The sequence below is a fragment of the Oncorhynchus nerka genome, linkage group LG13, assembly GCF_034236695.1.
Source record: "Oncorhynchus nerka isolate Pitt River linkage group LG13, Oner_Uvic_2.0, whole genome shotgun sequence".
NCBI classification, from domain to species: Eukaryota; Metazoa; Chordata; class Actinopteri; order Salmoniformes; family Salmonidae; genus Oncorhynchus; species Oncorhynchus nerka.
This window is the reverse complement of record NC_088408.1, coordinates 21102937-21125931: the sequence shown is the minus strand read 5'-3', so window position 1 is coordinate 21125931 and position 22995 is coordinate 21102937. Positions and strand designations below refer to the sequence as shown.

The 22995-nt window shown below is 42.2% G+C and overlaps 1 protein-coding gene across 1 annotated transcript in view; it reads right to left on the bottom strand.

Annotated features, from left to right (window-relative positions):
• The window catches only part of LOC115140383 (MAM domain-containing glycosylphosphatidylinositol anchor protein 2-like), a 436092-nt gene that overhangs the window by 26576 nt on the left and 386521 nt on the right, over positions 1-22995 (bottom strand). The window contains exons 14-15 of the mRNA XM_065026245.1: positions 20451-20606; positions 14666-14827 (exon numbers count right to left, since the gene is read on the bottom strand). Of these exons, the coding sequence (XP_064882317.1) occupies positions 14666-14827; positions 20451-20606 (318 nt within the window). The remainder of the gene's footprint in view (positions 1-14665; positions 14828-20450; positions 20607-22995) is intronic.

Here is a 22995-nt window from a genome sequence, read left to right as displayed (position 1 = left end):
CTACCGTACTGTGGACAGTGTAGATATGTCTACCATACTGCAGACAGTGTGGAGATGTCTACTGTACTGTAGATAGTGTAGATATGTATACCATACTGTAGATAGTGTCGTGATGTCTACCGTACTGTAAACAGTGTAGAGATGTCTACTGTGCTGTAGACAGTGTAGAGATGTCTACTGTGCTGTAGACAGTTTAGAAATGTCTACTTTACTTTAGGTAGTGTAGAGATGCCAAGTGTACTGTAGGTAGTGGAGTAATGTCTACTGTACTGTAGATAGTGTAGAGATGTCTACTTTACTTTAGGTAGTGTAGAGATGCCAAGTGTACTGTAGGTAGTGGAGTAATGTCTACTGTACTGTAGATAGTGTAAAGATGTCTACTGTACTGTAGATAGTGTAGAGATGTCTACTGTACTGTAGATAGTGTAGTGATGTCTACTGTACTGTAGATAGTGTAGAGATGTCTACTGTAGTGTAGATAGTGTAGTGATGTCTACTGTACTGCAGGTAATGTTGAGTTGTCTACTGCACTGTGGGTAGCGTAGTGATGTGTACTCTACTGTAAATAGCTTAGAGATGTCTAATGTACTGTAGATAGTGTAGAGATGTCTACTGTACTGCAGATAGTGTAGAGATGTCTACTGTACTGTAAATAGTGTAGAGATGTCTAATGTACTGTAAATAGTGTAGAGATGTCTACTGTACTGTAAATAGTGTAGAGATGTCTACTGTTAGATAGTGTAGTGATGTCTACTGTACTGTAGACAGTGTAGATATGTCTACCATACTGTAGACAGTGTAGATATGTCTACCATACTGTAGACAGTGTAGAGATGACTACCGTACTGTAGATAGTGTCGTGATGTCTACTGTATTGTAGATGTGGTCGTAATGACGACTGTACTAAAGATAGTTTAGTGCTGTCTACTGTACTGTAGATAGGGATGTCAGTGTCATAGTGCTCAAACAGGGATTTTGATGGTGTCGAGTCCAGTTGTACATTTTTTATTGGGCTACTCACAGCGATAAGATGTGGGAATGAATGTGTGGGTGTGTGTGTTTGTTGATTATTAATGAATCTCTCCAGCCAACTCCTGCATTCCCTACAGGCATGTTTTGTAATCTGTGTATGTGGAGCTGTTGCAGACTCATCTTGAAGAAACTTTGAAGTAACATTTGTATCCTATTTCTTTAAGTGCAGCCTATATAAAACAGATGAGCAATGTGCCGCAATATTCCTTACTGATGTCACAGAGCTGAATCTAGTGTAGAAGGCTTTTAATTAGTTATTCTGAAGCAGAGGAGGAAAATGTTCCATCCCTCCACTCCCAATAATTTTATTTGGGAGAATCCCTTTTCCATAGTCTCAAAACAGTAAACCCCAATGGAATAATCAGTTTAATACAGGATAGGATTAAATCCTCTATAACTGCCAGACACTTCCCATTTTATTTGCCTAGATAGAGAAATTACAGAGCTTTAGAGAGCTAGACAGAGCACAAATAGCATTAGCACTCCTAGCTAATGAAATAGGCCTGATCCTCTGGCCACTTCGCAGACCTCCAAATAAAACGTACTCTTTGGTGTGTGTGTGTGTTTGTGTGCTCTGACTTAATCCTGTAAACAAACGTGACACCAGCTCCAAAGGCAATTTTTTAAGTGTGCTTCAGAAAATTTGTTTAGACCCTGGCCCAGGTAGCTAGCGCCGCTAGATACATTTGGCAGTGCATGCTGGGAGTTTTTTGGAGTTTGAGTGTTTGGTGTGGAGGGCTCTTATGATATTTGTAAGGGGTGTGTTGGTGCCAATTTCTCCTCATTCTACCCCCTCGACCAGGGTCGTAGTTTCAAATTTGCCTCTGTTTATTACGGATGATCAAATCAGGAAAGAGCTGAGTCGTTTTGGTAAGTTTGCTAGTGGGTTTCGTGTACTGTCTGCAGGTTTTCAGGCAGATGCTGTCAAGCATGTTGTTTCGTTCCGGAGGCAAGTATTCATGTTTCTGAATAACAATGAGCAACAGCTGAACGTGCATTTTAAAGTGAGGCATGGGGAGGGGCTCTACGCAGGGTTTGTTTGCACAAATAGTCTACGTTGCTTTGAGTGTGGGGATTTGGGGCATAAGAGCTTTGCGTGCCCACATAAAGGCCATAGACAAGATGAGGAGGGTACAAGCGCCAGTGGGGGAAATCGAGGTCAATGTGCAAGGGGCCATGAGACGCAGGCAGCAGAGGCTGGGCCTAGTCATGCTACAGAGAGTGGGGTAGATGAGGCTGGGTCTAGTCAGGCTATAGATGGTGGGGTAGTTGAGGCTGGGTCTAGTCATGTTATAGATGATGGGGTAGATGAGGCTGGGTCTAGTCAGGTTATAGATGATGGGGTAGATGAGGTTGGGCCTAGTCAGGTTATAGATGATGGGATAGATGAGGCTGGGTCTAGTCAGGTTATAGATGATGGGGTAGATGAGGCTGGGTCTAGTCAGGTTATAGATGATGGGGTAGTTGAGGCTGGGTCTAGTCATGTTATAGATGATGGGGTAGATGAGGCTGGGTCTAGTCAGGCTATAGATGATGGGGTAGATGAGGCTGGGTCTAGTCAGGTTATAGATGATGGGGTAGATGAGGCTGGGTCTAGTCCGGTTATAGATGATGGGGTAGATGAGGCTGGGTCTAGTCAGGTTATAGATGATGGGGTAGATGAGGCTGGGTCTAGTCATGTTATAGATGATGGGGTAGATGAGGCTGGGTCTAGTCAGGTTATAGATGATGGGGTAGATGAGGCTGGGTCTAGTCAGGTTATAGATGATGGGGTAGATGAGGCTGGGTCTAGTCAGGTTATAGATGATGGGGTAGATGAGGCTGGGTCTAGTCAGGTTATAGATGATGGGGTAGATGAGGCTGGGTCTAGTCAGGCTATAGATGATGGGGTAGATGAGGCTGGGTCTAGTCAGGCTATAGATGATGGGGTAGATGAGGCTGGGTCTAGTCATGTTATAGATGATGGGGTAGATGAGGCTGGGTCTAGTCAGGCTATAGATGATGGGGTAGTTGAGGCTGGGTCTAGTCAGGTTATAGATGATGGGGTAGATGAGGCTGGGTCTAGTCAGGTTATAGATGATGGGGTAGTTGAGGCTGGGTCTAGTCATGTTATAGATGATGGGGTAGATGAGGCTGGGTCTAGTCAGGCTATAGATGATGGGGTAGATGAGGCTGGGTCTAGTCCGGTTATGCTAGTGGATGAGGAGAGTAATTGTGGGGAAGGGGAAGCAACAAGGGGGGTTGGAGGATAGTGTCATGTGGAAGAGGAAAAAGGGGGAGAAGAAAGGAACCTTTGCCTGTTGCTGGTGGGGAGGCCCCGACTAGAGAGAAAGGGCGGGTGGTCAGGATGGGAGATGGAGATGAGGAGGAGGAAGGTGAGTTTGAGGAAGAGGACGATGAGGAGGATTTATTTTAAGACTCCTCCTCAACGGTTTCAGAGCTGAGAGCCAGTCAGGCAGAGGGGTCAATGTATACGGTGAGGGAACTGTCAAGGTTCCTGAATGAGAACAAGGGGAAAAAAGTTAATATTTTTTGATAGAAAAATTACATACTTACCTGATTTGTTGGATATTTAACAATTACTGTATTTACTTAACAAACAGTAAGATATTCATGTGCTGGTAATGCCGTGTTTTATGGTCTCCACTCTAGCATGCTGCAGCTAATCCGGGCGTATGGTTTTACTAGAGATAGCTTGAGATGGATATCTTAGTGATAAAAACCAATAGCCACATTCCATTCTATGATTAGTGGTGCATGTGAGACATACGTCTCCGGTCTGATTGAGCCTGCATTCCATAGACAAGATATGGTGTATGTTTAGCCGGGGAAGAGAGAGCCTGGAGGAGCAGAACAAAGGCCTCAGTATTCCTAATTATCCTGCCATGTGGGAAAAACAACACCAGAGGCAGATGACCAGGAGATGAACCCAGAGTGTCTTATGATGGACCTTAGTCTGCATAGGAAGGGTGGAGAGAGCCATGACAGAATTTTTAGGTCTACTATATATACACACAACTCTGCATTTCTGTAAAAGTTACGCACTCGGTCCGACAGTCAAGACTGTTGGATTGACGGCTTCATTATTGCAATAATTAATCAATATTAAATAAAGATGATTGTTTGAAGAAATGACCAAGTCTCTCTCAGTACTGAATTTCCACGACAGTTTGTAAGAGCAGTAAAACATGCTATGAAAAATGAGGGGCATGGTGTCCTCTCACCCAGGAAACGGTTTAGGTTGAGGAAGTGGGTCACAACAGTGCGTAAAGGTCTACCTTCAGACGTTGTTTATATGAATAGTTTCTTTCCGGCACTGGGGCTTTTTGAGCTTTGCTATTGGTCTCTTTCTTTGATGGCTTTTCTCACACTTCTTATGGAGACTCTTTGGGTAGGCTCTATTAATATAAATGGTGCCAGAGATGCGGGAAAGAGGAGTGTGTTGGGTGAATATGTAAAACAAAAGAAAGTACAGGTGTTGTTTCTGCAGGGGACGCATAGTGATGTGGTGAATTAAGTCAATTGGGGGCTCTGGTGGAAAGGGGCAAGTGTGCTGAGCCATGGGACAACTGTTAGTGCAGGGGTGGAAGTCCTTTTTGTATCTGGTCTGTCTGTAAAAATGTGCTCCTCAAAGGAGGTGTGTAGGGGTTGTCGTGGCAGAATCAGAATTATTTAGGTAACATTGATAAATAAGATGTTTTATCAATGTTCATAAGTATGCTTATGTAGGAAAGTTACTTGGGCCCCAGAGAGGGAAGAGGTCAGGCTTGTCTTCTTATGGGAATGTGTCTGTAACTATTGTACGTCCTCTCTGAGGTTGCCCTTATCTTGATTTAGTATATTGCTTAGGAGGCTCACTGTCTTTTCTGATCTTGTCCAGGAGGGAGTGTATTTGAGATGGGAGTATCTAGAATTGACAATTGATATATGCCATTGGATGAGGTAATGTTTTCGTCCTAAGTGGTACCAAGAACGAGATAGGAACTTAGTTTAGGAGACCAAACTGAACAATAATTTATAGCTAATGCTATCTAGCTATGGGATACTCTTCTTTCAAGTAAAAGGTTATTTGTGTAATGTTGCTAAGATCTGTTATTCATCATGTGAGTTGAGATGGGTGTGTCTTGGATATAAATGATACTAAGAACTGTTTTGTAAGCACTCTGAGAGAATTCATTTATAGACACTGAATTGATCTGAGAGTCACTGGGATATGGTGAAGCTCATAAATAATTAAATATGGACTTTATAATATACTCTGACTTGTCTGTGGTTTGCTCTCTCATTATTTGGTAATACATGAAATTTCCACAACAGGGGAGATTGCTTATAGTACCGCTTGCCATGCGGTAGTAGAGAGAACAGTCTATGACTGGGGTGGCTGCAGTCTTTTACAATTTTTAGGGCCTTCCTCTGACACCGCCTGGTGTAGAGGTCCTGGATGGCAGGCAGCTTAGCCTGATGTACTGGGCCGTACACACTACCCTCTGTAGTGCCTTGCATTCGGAGGCCGAGCAATTGCCGTACCAGGCAGTGATGCAACCAGTCAGGATGCTCTCAATGTTGCAGCTGTAGAGCCTTTGAGGATCTGAAGACCCATGCCAAATCTTTTTAGTTTCCTGAGGGGGAAAAGGCTTTGTCGTGCTCTCTTCACGACTGTCTTGGTGTGTTTGGACCATTCTAGTTTGTTGGTGATGTGGACACCAAGGAACATGAAGCTCTCAACCTGCTCCACTACAGCCCCATCAATGAGAATGGGGGCGTGCTCGGGTCCTCCTTTCCTGTAGTCCACAATCATCTCCTTAGTCTTGCTTATGTTGAGGGATAGGTTGTTATTCTGCCACCGCCAGGTCTCTGACCTCCTCCCTATAGGCTGTCTCGTCGTTGTAGGTGATCAGGCCTACCACTGTTGTGTCGTCTGCAAACTTAATTATGGAGTTGGAGTTGTGCCTGGGTGAACAGGGAGTACAGGAGGGGACTGAGCACTCACCCCTGGGGGGATCCAGTTTTGAGAATCAGCGTGGCAGATGTGTTGCAGCCTACCCTCACCACCTGGGGGCGGCCCGTCAGGAAGTCCAGGATCCAGTTGCAGAGGGAGGTGTTTAGTCCCAGGATCCTTAGCTTAGTGATGAGCTTTGGGGGCACTATGGTGTTGAACGCTGAGCTGTAGTCAATGAATAGCATTCTCACATAGGTGTTCCTTTTGTCCAGATGGGATAGGGCAGTGTGGAGTGCAATAGAAATTGCATCATCTGTGGATCTGTTTGGGCAGTAGGCAAATTGGAGTGGGTCTAGGGTTTCTGGGATAATAGTATTGATGTGAGCCATTACCAGCCTTTCAAAGCACTTCATGGCTACAGACGTGAGTGCTACGGGTCTGTAGTCATTTAGGCAGGTTGCTTTCGTGTTCTTGGGCACAGGGACAGTGGTGGTCTGCTTGAAACTTGTTGGTATTACAGACTCAATCAGGGACATGTTGAAAATGTCAGTGAAGACACCTGCCTGTTGGTCAGCACATGCCCGGAGCACACCTCCTGGTAATCCGTCTGGCCCCGCAGCCTTGTGAATGTTGACCTGTTTTAAGGTCTTACTCACGTCAGCTACGGAGAGCGTGATCACATAGTTGTCCGGAACAGCTAATACTCTCATGCATGCCTCAGTGTTGCTTGCCTCGAAGCCAGCATAGAAGTGATTTAGCTTGTCTGGTAGGCTCGTGTCACTGGGCAGCTTGCGGCTCTGCTTCCCTTTGTAGTCTGTAATAGTTTACAAGTCCTTCCACATAAGACGAGCATCAGAGCTGGTGTAGTACAATTCGATCTTAGCCCTGTATTGACGCTTTGCCTATTTGATGGTTCTTTGCAGGGCATAGCAGGATTTCTTATTAGCTTCAAGGTTAGAGTCCTGCACCTTGAAAGTGTCAGTTCTACCCTTTAGCTCAGTGCGAATGTTGCCTGTAATCCATGGCTTCTGGTTGGGGTATGTACGTACAGTCACTGTGGGGATGACGTCCTCGATGCACTTATTGATAAAGCCAGTGACTGATATGGTGTACTCCTTAATGCCATCAGAAGATTCCCCGAACAGTATACAGCGCTCTCATCCTCAGAGGTTAGGAGAGTTTTAGGGGAACTATAACGTAGTATTAGTGAGATGGAGGTAGAGCTGATGTGGCAAGGCAATGTAGGCCTCCAGGCTAATTTAGCTGAATTACGTAGGGACCTGGGCAGTTTTTTTCAGGTTAAAGCAAAGGGAGCACTTGTAAGAGCTAGGTTCTCCATGCTCAAGGAGATGGATGCTCCCAGCTACTTGTTCTTTGGTTTGGAAAGAGAGTGGGGAAGCCAAGGGTATGCATTGTCTACGTCTTTCGGATGGGCGGGTGACCTCTGTGGTGGGGGAGATGCGGTAGCGGACTGTGGAGTTCTATACTGAGTTGTATAGGGCAGAACTGTGTGATCCTATGTGTGCTCAGGTTTTGTTCGCAGGACTCCCTAAGCTCTCTCTGGAACAGAGGGATGAAATAGACATTCCTCTGTTGTCCCATGAACTGGCAGAGGCTGTAACTCAGATGCCCCCCGGCCGTGCACCGGGGGTTGATGGTCTCACAGTGGAGTTTTGTAAAAAAAAATCAGGGGAATAATTGGACTGGATATCTTTTGCGCGTTGTGTGAGTGCGTCGGGGTAGGAGATGTCAGCTCGAGTGAACCAACATGCGCGCTGCTGAGGAGAGCTGGTGGATTAGGGTTGGACCGGCTTCCTCATGAAGCTGCAGAGTCTGAGTACAGCAGGTCTCTCAGACTTTTACTCTGCAGGGCTGAGGGCCTGGCAGCTGCTAAGGCCCACACGAGAAGGGGATGTGGGGCCTGGGCTGTGGGTGTGGGAGGAGCCTATCTTCCTCCCCCTGGAAATCCTGGCACAACAAACAGAACTAACATCTCTTGCTGGAGAGATTCCTGGAGGAGGTCCAGGAGGCACTGTCTGGGGGATGGAGGGAGGCAGGGAGGTAAGGAGGGAGGGGAGGTGCAGGGAGAGAAGGAGGGATGAAGGGGATGGAGGGAGAGGGGGACTCGGCTGGCGATCAATCTGAGCAAATTGGAAATGTCAAGGCCTGCTCAACCTCAGCTGAGCTCTGGAACTGCTCTAATCTCCCCACTGACCCCCCTCAACCACCTCCTTTCCGTCCTCAGTCACCCTTCCTCCCTCTCTCCCCCCTTCACACATTCCAGATGTTCGGAGCCAACCGCACCTGGCAACTCCCACATTCCACTAGGGTAGGCTAAGCATACTAGTCTCCACAGTGTAGGTGTGTATGTGAGTGTGAATGTCTGCTTGTGTGTGTGTGTATATGCACACGTGTGCGTAGCTAACTCAACAATATCCCTCATCTTGATGCTAACTCTAGCTCAACCCTTTGTCAAGATGGATGATACAGTAGCTAGCTCCCTCCGTGTCAGTTCGCTCTCTTGTTTGGTGCAGGACAATGATGTTTCAAAAGCAGTTGTCTCATAGAGCAAAGGGACTCACTTTAGAGCTCTTCACAGCAAACACTTTCTCTGCAGGCTTCATTGGGGACACTAAGAGACAATGAGAAGGTAATGTAAGAGGTGAAGTAATACCCCATTATCAGTAGAGAGAAGACCAGAGACCAAACTATTATCAGTAGAGAGTAGACCAGACTATAATCAGTAAAGAGACCAGACTATAATCAGTAAAGAGACCAGACTATTATCAATAAAGAGGAGACCAGACTATTATCAGTAAAGAGGAGGCAAGACTATTATCAGTAAAGAGACCAGACTATTATCAGTAAAGAGGAGACCAGACTATTATCAGTAAAGAGGAGACCAGACTATTATCAGTAAAGAGGAGGCCAGACTATTATCAGTAAAGAGGAGACCAGACTATTATCAGTAAAGAGGAGGCCAGACTATTATCAGTAAAGAGGAGACCAGACTATTATCAGTAAAGAGGAGACCAGACTATTATCAGTAAAGAGACCAGACTATTATCAGTAAAGATGAGGCCAGACTATTATCAGTAAAGAGGAGACCAGACTATTATCAGTAAAGAGGAGACCAGACTATTATCAGTAAAGAGGAGACCAGACTATTATCAGTAAAGAGACCAGACTATTATCAGTAAAGAGGAGACCAGACTATTATCAGTAAAGAGACCAGACTATTATCAGTAAAGATGAGGCCAGACTATTATCAGTAAAGAGGAGACCAGACTATTATCAGTAAAGAGGAGACCAGACTATTATCAGTAAAGAGACCAGACTATTATCAGTAAAGATGAGGCCAGACTATTATCAGTAAAGATGAGGCCAGACTATTATCAGTAAAGAGGAGACCAGACTATTATCAGTAAAAAGGAGAACAGACTATTATCAGTAAAGAGACCAGACTATTATCAGTAAAGAGGAGACCAGACTATTATCAGTAAAGAGGAGACCAGACTATTATCAGTAAAGAGACCAGAGACTATTACGTCCTACTCCCTCCCTCTCTACCCTGATGTAGTCTACTACTAACCCCCTGTTAGACTGATAGGCTTCACTGTGGAGACTTGAGTTGTATAAACACACACACATGTGGACGCACGCACACACACTGGAGAGTACAAGCCCAGTAGAGGACATAGCTGGTACTGCTTCACTGCCAGAGGTCCAATCTTACTTCCCCCTTGCGCACACACACGCACACACACACACACACACACACACACAGAGAGAGAGAGAGTCTGGGAGCAGAGCATTAGTAGCAGAGTACCTCTTCACTGGGAGACAGGAAATGGTTGTAGACGTGGATGCGTTCAGATAAATGTCTCCTCTCTGAAACTACATCAAAAAGATGTCATCAAGGCAAATGGTGGCTACTTTGAAGAATCTCTAATATCTATTTTGATTTGTTTAACACTTTTTTTGGTTACTATATGATTCCATATGTGTTATTTCATAGTTTTGATGTCTTCACTATAATTCTACAATGTAGAAAATAGTAAAAATAAAGAAAAAATATTGAATGAGTTTGACTGGTACTGTGCACTGGACAAAATAAAGGTTCTTAAATGGTTCCTAGTTAGCTCTTAAGGTGCCTTGGAGATCTCTTGCCTGATAAAGAACCTTTGAGTCTACGGTTCTTTAGAATTCTATAAGGTTCTTGAAATGTATGGATGCCTGCAAATAAGTCCCTTTCATAGCACACAGGACATTGGTCAGTGTTTTAACTAGTGTTGATTTTTCAGTGTAACATTTCTAGTGTTGATTCAATAGTTAAATTCTTACTGTAAAGACTTATATTATCACTCAGTGGTGTAAAAGAACCCCGGTGTTAATAACCAGAGTTGAACCAAAACCATGCACATCAGTATCATATTTCCCAGCATGCTCTATTGCAGGTTGATTTTTAGAATTGTTTGTTTCAACGCCTATGTTTTGCATGTACATTGATTGATTAATTAATCTTATGCACCTCAAATTTAAATAACATACAGTTTTCTAAACTAATCTAATCTGTTACTTGGACTTCAAACCCATTACTGAATGGGTTGTTTAAGTTTAGATGATTAAGGTACTCTAATATCTTAGTCTTCCCAACCCTGGCTGTCATTTTGAGTGCAGGTTGTGGGAGAATAACATTTCTAAATGTTGGATATCCACAATAGGAAATACACATCACTTTGCAAGCCAGCATAATGTGACTTGCAGGCAAATTATGAGTTGCATGTCATTGTATTAGGGTAAAACTAGGTCTTATAAAATATGTATTGTCTTAAATAATACAAGTGTTATGACAACATACTCACTTTGGATCTCACTTGGTGAAGGCCACAGGACTGCAACAACTGTGTCTCTGTCACTAGCAAACACAGTCATGGGTGACAATAGTAACTCACTTCAAGGGCACCCTGCGAACTATGCAAATGAGGCTTAAATCCCTACAGAAGGGCTATTCAATTTCGGTCTTGGAGGGACCAAACATTTCTGATTTTGGATTTTTGTATGGTTTTTCAAAGAACAATCCCATTTATGGCTCTTTCAGGTTATGTAGATATAGGACTCGTTTTACTGTGGATATAGATACTTTTGTACCTGTTTCCTCCAGCATCTTCTACATTTTAGAATAATAGCGAATACATCACAACTATGAAATAAAACATATTGAATCAGTTAACAATTTTTTTTTACAAGGACAGCCTACTCCTTCCTCCCTGTTGGGGAATTGAGCCCAGGTCTGCCGCGTGCCCGCACGACACAGGGATTCTTTAGCTAAATAGTCCAGCACTGTAGCCTACTCTCGACCATCACGTTGTACAGAGCCATATTTTCCGGTCCATCCATTCCATTTTTCTTGAAATAGAAACACCATAATATTAATCAAATTAATTAAGTAACATTTCTTAAAATCAGTCCCATATACTATGTTCTTACAAAAAAAAGTTTTCAATTCTCTAGTACAGCCACTAATGAAAGCTATCAAATGCTTCTCAAAGATGTCCTCTGGTGGTCAAACTAGCACTAACTAGCATTAATGGTACCAGTGGTTGGCACTTAAATAACGTGCCATAGAATTCTGCGGCACCACGCAAGCTGTGCTGCAGTACGCTGCAACTTTTAAAGGATGAACCACTGTAGATGCCTGTTACGGATACAAGTATCCTGTGTGTATCCTGTGTGTGTGTTTCTTTTCTCTCCTTCTCCCCTCACAGGTGAAAATCATCACTCCCCAATCAGTCACCAGTCCAATCATCAATCAGAAGACACACCTCCTCCTGTTTCCTACCCAATCACAGTTCCTCTCCATTGGTTTAAAAACCCTGTCAGTTGTTTGCTCTAGAGCTCAATCTCTCTGTAAATGCCATGTCTGTAGGGCTCTGTGTGTCACTCTCTCTTTGTGTATTGACCTCTCTTTTGTTTGAGCACCTCATAGCACTTTGTCCTCACCTGTGAGTATTGTTTTTGGTTATGGTGTTTATTTGCTGGTGGGAAAAGGGGAAACCAAGACAAGTCGCCCATGGGTATACACTACCCGTAGGTAGACTTTGTTAAATACACTAGTTAGAACTGGGCGGACCACCCACTGTATTTTTGGTTAGTTAGTTAGCTGTTGTTAAAGTAGGGGTGTTTTTGAATACTTATTGTTTCTTTCCTTGGGTCCAGCTCAGCCCCTTTTCCTGCTCTCCCCCCCCATTACCGTGTGTTTTCAAATAAACCTAGAGTTTGACAGTAGATTTCAGTTGTCCTGGTTATTTCGTTCACACTTTTACTTTGTCAATATTATAATTTGCCTGAGTTATGTTACGTGTCTCATTACCATCCCCCTAGACTGTCGGGTCAAAAGGGATTCGTAACAATGCCCAATGAGCTCTTTGTGTTTTGGCGCCCCCTTGAGTACAACGTCGGAAATACTGTATATCCCGGGATGAAAGGAGGATGGTATGATATGAAAATCTGAATAACACCAAACCCTATTTGTGAATCACCACCTGGATTCAGGTCTTATGTAGCAAAATGTGAAATGGTGCTTTTTTGCAGATGTTTACTGACACCAGCCATATTGTTGTACACACGTTACGTAATGTTCGCTAACGAGCCATCCAGCTAACATGAGCTAATTAAACAACAATGCCTAACATTAAGCTCTAACTAGTAAAGCAAACAGCTCTGGGAAATGAACAATAACCTCTGCTAGAGAGCTAGCCAGCTAACATTAGCTAGCTAACAGTACACTTTAGCTTAAGACATCTAGCTAGCAAGCTAGGTAAACAATCAACCTAGCTAGGTAAACAACGTTTAAGATCACACATGTCATGTAACGTTAGCTAACGAGTCAGCCATCTAATGTTAGCTAGTTAAACAACAATGAACAGCTTGCCAACAATGCCATAGTGCTGGGAACTAACCAACCAGGTCCAATGTTAGCTAGCTAAAATTAGGCTCTAAATAGAAAAGCAAATGTCTCTGGGAAACAAATAATAACGTCAGCTAGAGAGCCAGACGGCTAACGTTAGCTAGCTAACAGTACAGTTTAGTTTGAAATGAAACCACTTTCAGTCAAAATTAGAAATGTGTAATATCTGAAAATGTAGCTAGCTAACGCTAGACTATTTGTCCTGTATACATCATGTATGATACTGGACGCATCTCCCTGTCAGGAATGCCATACCACGGTTTCCCATAGCTTGAAGATGCAATCCGGAGACAGGTGTTTTCTCCATCTCTTTAGCTATTATACTCTAGTTTCACTGATATCAAAACTTGATCCTCCAGAAAATGGGGAGCAACACTTATGCAGTTGCACAACACTATACATAAATAATGCCGTGTTCAACACGATTACCGACAGACTGATGAGCTCAAATAGACAGAAGCCTTGAATATGGCAGACCAATCCTAACTCCTCTCTCGGCATGTCCAGCCCACTCATTATCTCAGCCAATCATGGCTAGTGGGAAGGATGTTCGCTTTTTCTGTGGCTTAACCAACAAGGTTCGTAATTTAACAATTTAATTCGTATTTACAGATTGCATACAGGTTTGTTATTAAGGCACATGAAAGTTCACATGTTCGAGAAGGCATTCCTGTCAATTATTTTTTATTTTGATCTCCAAAATATTTTTTACATTCAAACAGCTCTCCTGTGAAGTCGTGACTTGCGACATACGCCCAGTTTCCTGAATCAGGTCACATTTGGTTCCAAATTGTGCTTTGATTTTTAAGAGTGTACATCTTGTTAAAGATAGGGCTGACTACTGCCCCCTTTGGAGGAATTGCGTGCCCATAGTAAACAGAAAAAAAATCTGTCCAAAATTGCTAATATATGCATATAATAATTATTATTGAATAGAAAACACTCTAAAGCTTCTAAAACTGTTCAAATTATGTCTGTATGTAAAGCAGAACTCTCAGGGCAGCCATTCTCCCAAACTCTCTCTTGTCATCTGAAAAGTTGGCCCAACTTTGACGTCATCGCCCCCACCCTTCCCAAGCAGCTACCGATCCGTGAATAGTTTCTATGTCTTCAGCGCGATGTCTGCTTTCAATAGGGCTTGTCATTGTGAGAATCGCGCGCCCACACGAGTTTTGGCGGGCTGAAACTTCCGGGTCACGTGAAAAAATAAGTACTCTGATGCGCTCCAGTGCTCTCTTTCTTCCAGGGTTGACCAAACGATGTGTGGTTTTCTGTTCGTGCTAACGATTGTTTTCCATGTTTATAACATGCTTTAGCTTGATTCTGCAATTAGTTTGACCAGTTTAGTCGACATATATGTAATTTTGAAGTTTTGGTGCGCATCCACAAGAATTTTGGCTGCATTTCGACCGGAATTTGTCACGTTTGATAACCTAAAGACACAGACTTCAAAACCAAACAATGCTTTTGGTAAGTATAAAGGGAAAAACATAAAGCCATCAATCAAAATGATGGATCTTATAATGGATCCAATGTCCAGAATAATGGATCTAATATGGATGATTACGACATGAAGCTATGAGATTATAAAAATAGTCACTGGAGAGAAGCCTCTGACTCAATCATGTATTGATGAGAGAATACAGAGAATACAAGGAACATGTCCTTTGTTTGTGACTTGCTGTTATGTGTTGGAGGGGAAAAGACTGACATGTCCTTCTTACCGATGTGTTTTCCGTACATGTGGAAGAAGAAGCCGAAGCAGTATGCCGGGGGATTGGTGATGCCGTACGGGTTCTTGGGCGCCACGTTGAAGAAAGGACTGACCAGCCTTGCTACCTCACCCTCCTTCCGAGGCCGGGATGTCTCGATGTACATGTAGAAACCTGTAGGGTGGGGAGGACACAACACCAAATAACAAGGTTATACCTGTGGGTAGAGAAATCAACACCAGAGGGCCAGGCTGTATTTAGCACCCAATGAGAGCTCTGTTGTTTGTAGACATGACTCTTAATAAATCCTGTTGGGGCTAGAGGGGCACAAGGAGTTCCCTGAAGGGAACACTCCCTCCCATTCAGCTGATAAAAATATTCTTTAGAAATATTTAACTTTCACACAAGTCCAATACAGCAAATGAAAGACAAACATCTTGTTAATCTACCCACCGTGTCCAATTTTTAAAATGTTTTACAGCGAAAACACAACATATATTTATGTTAGATGACCACCAAATTCAAAAACACACAGAGCGATATTTCACAGTCATAAAAGCATAAATATAGATAAAATGAATCACTAACCTTTGATTATCTCCATCAGATGACACTCATAGGACATCATGTTATACATGTATTGTGTGTTTTGTTCGATAATGTGCATATATATATTTAAAAAATCTCAGTTTACATTGGCGCGTTACGTGCAGTAATGTTTTGATTCCAAAACATCTGGTGATTTTGCAGAAATACTCACAATAAACATTGATAAAAGATGTAAGTGTTATTCACAGAATTAAAGATAAATGTATCCTCTATGCAACCGCTGTGTCAAATTTTTAAAAAAACTTTACGGAAAAAGAATCATCTGAGAACGGCGCTCAGAACTCAAAGAAATAGCCGCCATTTTGGCGTCAACAGAAGCTACAGAAAACACTGTAAATATTCACTTACCTTTGAATATCTTCATCAGAAGGCAGTTCCAGGAATCCCAGTTCGACAATAAATGACTGATGTGTTCCATAAAATTCCAAAAAGCCCATAATTTAGCCACTTGTTGTTAGCTTGTTCAGCCCAGCATTCAATCCTCAAAAAGCACGAACAATTCCTTCAGACAAAAACTCAAAAAGTTCCGTTACAGGTCGTAGAAACAAGTCAAATGATGTATGCAATCCATATTTAGGATGTTTTAAACATTAATCAGCAATAAGGTTCCAACCGGAGAATTTCATTGTCTGAAGAAAAGCATAGGAAGGAAACTCTCGTGACCGCGTGTAATGAGACCGAGGCTTTCTACCAGACCACCCACCCAAAGAGCTATTATGAGCCCCTCCTTTATAGTAGAATCATACAACCAGAATCTAAAGACGGTGACATCTTGTGGAAGCCCTAGGAAGTGCATTCTCATCCATATCTAAGGTGGACATCCAATGGCACTGTTTTCTATATTGAGTTCTCACTTCCTGTTTGGATTTCTTCTCAGGTTTTTGTCTGCCATGTGAGTTCTTTTATACTCACAGACATAATTCAAACAGTTTTAGAAACTTTAGAGTGTTTTCTATCCACTAGTAATAATACTATGCATATATTCCCATCTGGGAAAGAGTAGGAGGCCGTTTACTCTGGGCACGCCTTTCATCCAAAAGTGAAAATACTGCCCCCTAGCCTCAACATGTTCAGCCACAAGTTGCCGTTAAATCACATAAAATAAACCTTTTGTTGTGCTCTTTGTATTCCGGAAAAAAACAACATTTCTGTAACAATCACATGGAATATTGCTTTGGATATTGGAGGGACTATTGTTTTATTAGAAACCCCAAAGGGAAAGTGATATAGAGGATGTATGGGCACATGATATAGAGGATGTATGGGCATATGATATAGAGGATGTATGGGCACATGATATAGAGGATGTATGGGCACATGATATAGAGGATGTATGGGCACATGATATAGAGGATGTATGGGCACATGATATAGAGGATGTATGGGCACATGATATAGAGGATGTATGGGCACATGATATAGAGGATGCATGGGCACATGATATAGAGGATGCATGGGCACATGATATAGAGGATGTATGGGCACATGATATAGAGGATGTATGGGCACATGATATAGAGGATGTATGGGCACATGATATAGAGGATGTATGGGCACATGATATAGAGGATGCATGGGCACATGATATAGAGGATGTATGGGCACATGATATAGAGGATGTATGGGCACATGATATAGAGGATGCATGGGCACATGATATAGAGGATGTATGGAACAAGCCCTCAATATCTTAGAATCGTTTGGGATGAAAATGGCGTCTCCATCCAGCTACGAGTGAAACAGTGGAAGTCAATTTCCTCTAACCAAACACTAACCAGAGGGCAGAGGGGACAGAATAGATGGCCATATCTCAGATCTGAAACCTTCATGGGAGAAGCAGCAGTGAAACGAACCTTCCCCGCACATGGCCCGAGTCTCATTCCAGACTCAAACTACAGTCCCACTTTGGGGAGGGGGAAGGTAGCTAGGTAGCTAATGGTTAAAAACCTTCATACCCTCCAGCTAAAATCAAATAGAATTTCTTCTCTTTGTTGAATTTGATATCAGATAATTGCAGCCCCTTAGGACTGGTGGCTGGTAATGAAATGCTGGACAGTTTCAACTAATTACAGTGATTAAAGCCAGTATATTATTTACTACTTCAGCTGCTGGTGCTACTAGAGCTGTCCATTCCTGTAAAGACCAGATCAATGCTCACTCTCCCTCGGGACTGACACACAGGCCAACTGCCACCGTTTCTTGCTGAGGGTGTGTGTCAGACTGTGAAACGAATTTGCCTGTGTTTACACTGTATCAATCTCTCATATTGAACACTAGCAGGCAACTCTGTCAGGCACTGTCCCCATGGAAACCAGAGAGAGAGAGGATGGGATATATATATATATATATATATATATATATATATATATATATATATATATATACGAGTGGAGGACAGAGGAGCCTCTTAAATAAGAAGTTACAGGTCTGTGAGAGCCAGAAATCCTGATTGTTTGTAGGTGACCAAATACTTATTTTCCACCATAATTTGCAAATAAATTCATTACAAATCCTACAATGTGATTTTCTTGATTTTTTAAATTGATTTTGTCTGTCATAGTTGAAGTGTACCTATGATGAAAATTACAGGCCTCTCTCATCTTTTTAAGTGGCAAAACTTGCACAATTGGTGGCTGACTAAATACTTTTTTGCCCCACTGTATGTATGTATATATATATATATAGAGAGAGAGAGATGACTACCATGAAAGTGAGAGTGCTTAATTCTTGGCGCTACCCATCCCGTTAGCGGGATCATTTTCGTCAGCAACCGCTGAATAGCATAGCGCAACAGTCAAATAATATTACTAAAAAATATTCATATTCATGAAATCACAAGTGCAATATTGCAAAACACAGCTTAGCCTTTTGTTAATCCAACTGTCATCTCAGATTTTGAAATGATGCTTTACAGCGAAAGCAATCCAAGCGTTTATGTAAGTTTATCGATAGCATAGCATAACATCATGTACACTTAGCATCAGGGAAGCTTGGTCACGAAAATCAGAAAAGCAATCAAATTCATAGTTTACCTTTGATGATCTTCGGATGTTTTCACTCACGAGACTCCCAGTTACACTTCAAATGTTCCTTTTGTTCCATAAAGATGATTTTTATACCCAAAATACAGACGTTTGTTTGTCGCGTTATGTTCAGAAATCCACAAGAAAGAGCGGTCACGACAACGCAGACGTATATTCCAAATAATATCCATAATGTCCACAGAAACATGTCAAACGTTTTTTATAATCAATTCTCATGTTGTTTTTAAAATATATATTCGTTAATATATCAACCGAGTGTGTAGGTTTTTCAATAACAGCGGGAGAAACAATGGCGGCTTTACTCAGTTGCACAAAAACACTGAGAGCTCCCACCTATCCACTTACGCAACGTGATCCTTCATGCTCATTTTTCAAAATAAAAGCCCAAAACTATGTCTAAAGACTGAATCTGGTTGATGTCCCTTTAAATGGAGGATAGGCTTGCATAGGAACAGAAAGGTTTCAAAATAAGAGACACTTCCTGATTGGATTTTCCTCAGGATTTTGCCTGCAATATCAGTTCTGTTATCCTGTTAGTACTCTAGGGGCAGTATTTCATTTTTGGATAAAAAGACGTGCCCGTTTTAAGCGCAATATTTTGTCACGAAAAGATGCTCGAATATGCTTGGAATTGATAGCTTTGGAAAGAAGACAGTCTTACGTTTCCAGAAATGCAAAGATTTTCACTGTGAGTCCCTTAGAACAAATGTTTCGGGCAAAACCAAGATGTATGACCGACCAGGAAATGCACAGGATTTCTGAGGCTACGTTTTCCATGATCGCCTTATATGGCTGTGAATGCGACAGGAATGAACGGACTCTTTCTCTTGTTTCCCCAAGGTCTCTGCAGCATTGTGACGTATTTGTAGGCATATCATTGGAAGATTGACCATAAGAGACTACAATTGCCAGGTGTCCCTCTTGGTGTCTGCGTGGCAATTGGTGCGCAAAAATCAACTCCCAGTATTTTTCCAGTCACTTATCAGAACGAGGCAAGATACAAGGACGGTGCTTTCAATGGAGAGAAATATGACAAACCACCTTCAGGATTGATTCAAACAACGTTTTCCATGTTTCAGTCAATATTATGGAGTTAATTCGGAAAAAAGTTCGACATGTAGGTGACTGAATTTTCGGTTAGTTTCGGTAGCCATATGCATAGTAACAAAAGGGAACGATGTGTCCTACACAAGAATCTTTCAGGAAAAACTGGACATCTGCTATCTGAGAATCTCCTCATTGAAACATCTGAAGTTCTTCAAAGGTAAATTATTTTATTTGATTCCTTGGCTGGTTTTTGTGAATATGTTGCGTGCTAAATGCTAATGCTAACACTAAGCTAGCTATCACCACTCTTACACAAATTAGTGATTTTCTCTGGTTCTAAAGCATATTTTGAAAATCTGAGACGACAGGATTGTTAAGAAAAGGATAAGCTTGAGAACAGGCATATTTATTTCGTTTCATTTGCGATTTTAAAAAATCGCTAACGTTGCGTTATGCTAATGAGCTTGAGGCTGTAGTAACGATACCGCATGCGGGATGGGGCGTACTATCAGGTTAAACTCACAGACAATATTTTTACAGGTTTGGAAACCTTAGAGTATTTTCTATCCTAATCTGACAATTATATGCATATTCTGAGAAATAGGCAGTTTCAAATGGGTACGTTTTTTAGCCAAAAACGAAAATATTGCCCCCTACACGCAAAAGGTTAATTGTTTGTTGCTTGTTCCATTGTGTTGATATTGACAAGTGTTATTGATTGGCCACGTGTAGTGTGTGTTGTTTATACAGTACTGAGTTGACTACCAGGGTCAAGACTAAAATATTACTCAGAAAGACCTGGAAGTTAACCTGGAAGCCAACCGTACCAATACGCTGTGAAAGAACATGCGTCACAAACAGATACATGTAACATAGCTGAAGCCACCTGGAGTCGTAGCCAAACGCTTGCAAATAAGTGTCCAAAAATATTCTAACTAGTTAACCTGGCTAACATAGTTAACTGTGGGCAAAACAATTCCCATATGACCTTCTTTGTCGCATTGAAGATTCCCAAACACAGTGCACCTAAAATACTAATAACATCACAATAAAACATACAGTACAGTAGTTTTGTTTTCTTTCCTGGGTTTGCTCACCCTGTTTGGATCCGCTGCGGTCACCGCTAGGCCCGGTGTTGGGCGTGTACTTGGTGTCACGGGTGGCGGCGCTGTGTCTCGTCCAATCGAAGTCGTCGTTCTTGTCCTGTGTGAACATACAGATGGGCTCCTCCTCGAAGCTGCAGTGGAACTCTCCTGAAGAGCGGATCAGAAATCCACTGTTACAGTCGTCATTGGAATATAAACACTAGAACCTCATCATGTAATGTCTACAGTAGTAGATGAAAGCTGCAGTAACTGTCATGGAGCACAGGTCGAGAAATGCTCTTATAATCATGTCCAAATGTAGGTACAAATCAGATGAGGCTATAGAAGGATGGGCTTATTGTAATGGCTGGAATGGAATGAATGGAACGGTATCAAACACATCAAATATATGGAAACCACGTTTGACTCTGTTCCATTAATTCCATTCAAGATATTAAAATGAGCCTGTCCTACTATAGCTCCTCCCACCAGCCTCCTCTGGTACAGATGGAAATACTTGATAGAACCTTTTCATGGTGTTCACTATGACATTGGCTACTGAACCATGAATGAATGGCAGCGGTGCATTCTATATTCTTATGTTGATCATGTGAATAAACACATCAGTCAATGGATACTGCTATGCATGTCTACCAATGGTTGCACGACTAAGTCTCTGAGTCTGAGTTCACCCAATTAATGGCTTCAGATAGCTGACCATGAATCTAGTGGATCATGAATTACTGCTGTGCAATGCATTCTATAAGAGGACATACTGTTGAAGTTAATGATGTTTGAAATCAACACAGGCCAATGCATGTGTGTCTAACAATGAGAGAGCTACAGGTATATGCAACAAAAAAAGGAAACACCAAAATAGTGTCTTAATAGGCTGTTGGGCCACAACGAGCTGACAGAACAACTTCAATACTCCTTCAATATTCAGCCGAAGTCCGACGAGCACAGATACAAATTTAAGTCCAAAAAGTGAATATTCATTGCTTTATTTATGCTGCAGTAGTTTATGTGTCGGGGGGGCTAGGGTCAGTTTGTTATATCTGGAGTACTTCTCCTGTCCTATTCGGTGTCCTGTGTGAATCTAAGTGTGCGTTCTCTAATTCTCTCCTTCTCTCTTTCTTTCTCTTTCTCAGAGAACCTGAGCCCTAGGACCATGCCCCAGGACTACCTGACATGATGACTCCTTGCTGTCCCCAGTCCACCTGGCCATGCTGCTGCTCCAGTTTCAACTGACCTGAGCCCTAGGACCATGCCCCAGGACTACCTGACATGATGACTCCTTGCTGTCCCCAGTCCACCTGGCCATGCTGTTGCTCCAGTTTCAACTGTTCTGCCTTACTATTATTCGACCATGCTGGTCATTTATGAACATTTGAACATCTTGGCCATGTTCTGTTATAATCTCCACCCGGCACAGCCAGAAGAGGACTGGCCACCCCACATATGCTCTCTCTAATTCTCTCTTTCTTTCTCTCTCTCTGAGGACCTGAGCCCTAGGACCGTGCCCCAGGACTACCTGACATGATGACTCCTTGCTGTCCCCAGTCCACCTGACTGTGCTGCTGCTCCAGTTTCAACTGTTCTGCCTTATTATTATTCGACCATGCTGGTCATTTATGAACATTTGAACATCTTGGCCATGTTCTGTTATAATCTCTACCCGGCACAGCCAGAAGAGGACTCTCATAGGACCCCACATAGCCTGGTTCCTCTCTAGGTTTCTTCCTAGGTTTTGGACTTTCTAGGGAGTTTTTCCTAGCCACCGTGCTTCTACACCTGCATTGCTTGCTGTTTGGGGTTTTAGGCTGGGTTTCTGTACAGCACTTTGAGATATCAGCTGATGTACGAAGGGCTATATAAATACATTTGATTTGATTTGATTTTGACTTTAACTAATTCAAACAAATGTTAAGAAAATATTGATCAATGTAATAAAGAAGTAATTACTTTTCAAATAAGTTACATGACACATTATGTTGGCTGACAATTTGAAAACTACACTAGCCTTACGAACCACATAGCATTACAGCAGTTGCTTGTATGTATTTATTTTATTTAACTAGGCAAGTCAGTTAAGAACAAATTCTTATTTACACTGACGGCCTACTGGGGAACAGTGGGTTAACTGCCTTGTTCGGGGGCAAAACATTATTTTTTTTTTTTACCTTGTCAGCTAGAGGATTCAATCCAACAACCTTTTGGTTACTGGCCCAACACTCTAACCAGTAGGCTACTTGCTTCCCCAATGTACTGGTATGTTAGCTAGCTACCTAATGTTAGTTTGCTACTAATACATCAAACTTTCCAGTATATTAACTATTCATAGTTGTGTGTGGTATGTCTGTCTCGAGCCACATACAGTGTATCTCGTGCAGAGTTGAGCCATATAGGGTTTAACATAGGAATGGACACAAATAATGAAACATCAAATACAGATGGAGGAAAACATTTATTGACTTGATTATTCATGTCATTCTTAGCTTAGCTAAGTGGTATAGTTGTTGTGTGTTCTCAATGGACAATGTTAATGAACTCGTAA